General features: G+C 43.3%; 1 protein-coding gene across 3 annotated transcripts in view; it reads left to right on the top strand.

The window, feature by feature from the left end:
- The first annotated feature begins 234 nt into the window (after positions 1-234).
- cbfa2t3 (CBFA2/RUNX1 partner transcriptional co-repressor 3) overlaps positions 235-5,040 on the top strand; it is a 42,824-nt gene continuing 38,018 nt past the window's right edge. For all 3 annotated transcript variants that reach the window (XM_034110135.2, XM_071206726.1, XM_034110119.2), the window contains exon 1: positions 235-1,123. In XM_034110135.2, the coding sequence (XP_033966026.1) occupies positions 922-1,123 (202 nt within the window). In that variant the 5' untranslated portion in view covers positions 235-921. The remainder of the gene's footprint in view (positions 1,124-5,040) is intronic.

Genomic DNA, 5,040 nt, shown 5'->3' with positions numbered 1-5,040 from the left:
GCAAAGGCACACAAAAGCAAAGGATCCTGGGAAGTGAGTGCTGGCCGCAGACACAGCTGGTTCCTGACAGAGGAAGCCCAGATGGAGGCCCAGGTCCTTCTGTCTGCTGCTATCACCGCAGCCACACTGCTGCCCGGCCCCCCCAGGGACTGCAGCGCTGCAACATACGCAAACTGTAACATACTAACACACACTTCTCTTTTGAGCTTCAGTGGCAGGCAGGGCAGAAGGAGGTTTCAGATGAGAGCACAGCCCCTCAGCCAGAGCCACGAGACAAGCTGACCTGCGGCTGACACACACACGCTCACACACACTCTGCGGGAAGGGAGCGACGAGAGACTAAAATAACCAGATGAACCGAAAAGAAGAACGAAAGGTAAATGTAAACACAAGATCTACCAAGGACATCTAAAAGGGGAAAAGAGACTTGGAGCTGAAGACAAAGACTGTTACTCATGGGTATTAACGACTGTAATACGACGCAAAGTTCCATGCAGACATGAATCAAAGAAAAAACACCAGAGGAATCCAGGAATAATTCATCCATCATTACACTCCTAAATGAAAAGGTGAAAGGAAGAAGAGAAAACAACCTCTGCTGTTTCTTGTTGTTCTCTATTGGGAGCTATAACAACAGCTACGTCCTTGTCCTTGCATAGCCATTCATTGGGTCAAACAGTACAATGATCTACAGGGACCTCAAAGGCAAACTGGCTGAATATTAAGAAGAAAAACATGCTAAGCCTCAAGGACATAAGGAAGAGAAGGTCCAACAGGAAAGCTGCCTTTTTGAGCTCTAGTGATTTTTAGTCCTCATTGTCTTTACTTCACTGCTTTACACAAACACGTCACATCACCTTGAATCTCTTTACCTCACAAAGAAAGTGGGACACTTCAAAGTGGAGATTTGAAGGTCATAACATGTCTATTGAAGTCCATTTTGAGCGCCAGAAGAAGGACCTGAGATCCGGGAGCTCCTCTGCTCCAGCGTTTCCTCCACGCGTCCCCACGGTGACACTGATCAGCCACAGAGAGCAGAGGGATAAACACACTGCCCACAGACTGCAGCCGGCAAGCCTTGATCTAAACCTGGCAACCAGCAGCTACTACAGATGTAGTGAAGGTAGGACCTGTCATCTTACGGGATCTGTTTTATGAAATCTTTTGGCAGTGTGTTAACGTGATGAGTGACGGAGGGTCCTGCAGCTGTCAGGTCTGCTCATTAAGTAGGAGTGATGGACGGATAATCAGTTTGTGTTGACTTAGCGCTGCATGCTGTAAGGGCAATGTGAGGTTTCTTCATTTTGTGAGTCGACCTGGTATTTGATGATTGAAACTGAGGTTTCAAGGTTACAATGACATCAAACATTACCATCTAAATTAGTTTTTTTCAGTCCAAAGCAATTAAGTGTAAAATGATCTAAGGTTTGTTCCTCAGCGCATTTGACTATATTACTTGACATCCGTAGAAAACAAGCTGACTTCACAGATAATCGTGATTATATTTGTCTTGAAATAATCCTTTACATTTCATAAATGATGTTTTTTTATATGAACAGTCAAGCACAAATAAATGTGCCATTATTGTTAACAAGCCCAGTGGAGCACATGTTCCCCTTTGGCACAAGAAAGGAAAAGGAAATAGGTTTTTGGAGTGTTTGGGGTGTTTGGGGGTCTTCCTCTGGGCATCCCCATACAGCTGCAGGTAACTAGACTATAATCTTGAGTTTCACTGTTCAGCTTCAATGGCTTCATAAGACACATGCAGGTCACAGGGTGCTTCACAGTGAATGACAGAGCAACAGCTTTAAGAGAGTAGTGTACAGACAGATGAGGGATGCTTGAAATACATCCAGGAAAAAAGGATGTAATTGATTCTTAAAGCAGTGAAAACACTGAAGTAGTGCCTTTAGGTGAAAATGAAAACCTTCATTTGATTCAGCCAATAGAGAGAAATGCATTAAGAATCAGACATTAAAGGCCCTATTTTATAGACTCTAAATATGTAGAAACTGTAAGCCAGAGCAAGAACTAATACCCAACGTAGTGAATTACCTGCAGCGCCTGACATCTCTTGGCAGTAATGAGCTTTGTGAACGTTGCAGAGATAAGGCCTCTATAATTAGGCTTAGTCATAAGCATCCCCCTGTAATGCTCCGATAAAGAACCAGTGGAACATGGTGTCGGGGATTCAACTCATTCAACTCTCTCTCTCTCTCCCTCTCTCTCTCTCTCTCTCTCTCTCTCTCTCTCTCTCTCTCTCTCTCTCTTACACACACACGCTCACGCACACACACACACACACACACACACACACACACACACACACACCACACACACACACACACACACACACACACACACACACACACACACACACACACACACACACACACACACGCACACGCGCAACACACACACACACACACACACACACACACACACACACACACACACACACACACACACACACACACACACACACACACACACACACACACACACACACACACACACACACACACACTAATGCAATACAAATACACTAATACACTGAGAAAAATCTAAATGTGTCAATGTTAACTGTAAACATAGCTCTTTGTCTCAAGTAGTTTACCTGATGTAAAAGTGTGTATGTGTGTTTGTGTCCACTGATATGTTCACACTGTATGAAAGAAGCAGCAGTAGTAATGTGTGTGTTGGTGCGTGTGAATGTGTGTGTGAGGTGTTGTGAGCTGCAGCATAGGCTTCCTGTGAGGGAGCAGATGTCGCAGAGCTCAGGCACAGCTGCGACGGGCGATAACCGTGGTGGCAAGAATATGTCGGCACGCTGGCTCTTCTCCCTGGGTCTTATCAGCCGCACACAGCATACAGACACACACACACACACACACACACACACACACACACACACACACACACACACACACACACACACACACACACACACACACACACACACACACACACACACACACACACACACACACACACACACACACACACACACACACACACACACACACACACACACACAATCAAACACACACACACACACACACATACACACAATCAAACACACACACAATCAAACACACACACACAATCACACAAACACACACTCATATAGACACTCTACAATAAGGAACTGCCACCCAGCACTATAGCACACCCAGCTAGCAAGCCCAGATAGAGGGAGGAAGGAAAGGAGAAAGGACTAAATCAAGGGACTTTGAGGGAAAAGGTGCAGTGAATCCCTAACAAAGCCCTGGCTCATGACTGCTGTATCATAGACTTCATAATTTCTTGCCAATCCTAATCCTCAATAGCTTTGAAAAAGCTATTCTTGTTTCACTCACAAGAGGAGATGACATTTAAGTACAACACTTTGTCACTTTCTCTATCCTGATGTGATATCATTCATATTTAGATGGGCTTTAAGATCAACATTATTTTATGACATAATCATAATCTTGGTTCAATCTTGCAAAATGTGTCAAATCTGATATATTGTTTTCATTTGAGTTGGAAATACCTTCAGTAACAAACACACTCAATACATTTCATGGTTTTTAATAATATTTCAGCTTGTTTCTTCCTTCCGAACAACAACAAGTGTTTTAATGGTAGTTTTGCCATGTCACCGTATCTCATCAGTTAATCTGAAGAACAATGTTATCATGACCAAAATGACGGTGCAAAACATTTTATAATAAAATGTAATGAACTTACTGTACATGTGAACATGTATGTGACTTACTGATCCATTGCTTAACAATTGCATCAGTGTTTCTCTGGCACAGATATCAGCAAATACATGCGGCAGTGATTATTAAAATGGGTATGATTATTAAAAGATGAATAAAGATGATGTTGCAAGAAAAAGGAAGAATACGGAATAAATGAGGAATGAAAACATTGAAAAGTATGTGTGGGAGGAGAGGCAAAGTGGTGATAAGAGGTGTGTGTGTGTGTGTGTGTGTGTGTGTGTGTGTGTGCGTGTGTGCGTGCGTGTGTGTGTGTGTGTGTGTGTGTGTGTGTGTGTATGTGTGTATGTGTGAAAGAGAGAGAGCAGGAGAGAGAGGGAAGTTATCCGTTCTGTTTCCTCAGCACCAGCTTTGTGGTTTCTATGAGGAACAGATGTTCACAACTTGATACAGTGCCTCATCCCCCTCCACTCACTATCTCCAGTGCCAGCACCACCAACTGTCTGCACACACACACACACACACACACACACACACACACACACACACACACACACACACACACACACACACACACACACACACACACACACACACACACACACACACACACACACACACACACACACACACCACACACACACACACACACACACACACACACACACACACACACACACACACACACACACACACACACACACACACACACACACACACACACACACACACACACACACACACACACACACACACACACACACACACACACACACACACACACACACTCATGCAAGCGCACAGACATATTGTCTCTTAGGAAACATAGTTATATAAAGCAGTGACTTTCTCATGTGAGTGTATGAGGGCGTATTCACCTGCATACTACACTTTTTGACTGTCTGTTTCCCTTTTAGGCTGCACATCCTGTTCTTGAGTCAACACTTGATATAATCAGGTGTCACTTCCTCCTTTGACAGTTTGCATTTCTGTTGGTCAGCTCTGGACAAAAATAACACACAGATTCATGCACTAAGTGTACCTGTATGTACGCAGAAGTAAGAGTCCCTTTTTGTTTCATATTTCCAGATTAGTTTTTGGCAGAAGGACTTCATACTGCAATTTAACCTCATGTTGTATATTCCACTGTTATGCTTTGAAATGAAAGGCCCTCATGCATAGGCCATAAGGTGGGAAATGATTTAGGCATTGCAACGATTTTTGCAATAGTACAGCATTTTCATGACAAAAGGATAACAATTCTAAAACATGGAATATAAATAGTGTCTGGAATAGCCATAGTAATGTATTGTGTAGTGCTCCTATTAGAGTG

Source organism: Pseudochaenichthys georgianus, chromosome 3, assembly GCF_902827115.2.
Source record: "Pseudochaenichthys georgianus chromosome 3, fPseGeo1.2, whole genome shotgun sequence".
NCBI classification, from domain to species: Eukaryota; Metazoa; Chordata; class Actinopteri; order Perciformes; family Channichthyidae; genus Pseudochaenichthys; species Pseudochaenichthys georgianus.
Note: the sequence above shows the minus strand (reverse complement) of the source record. Positions and strands in the feature narration are given on the sequence as shown.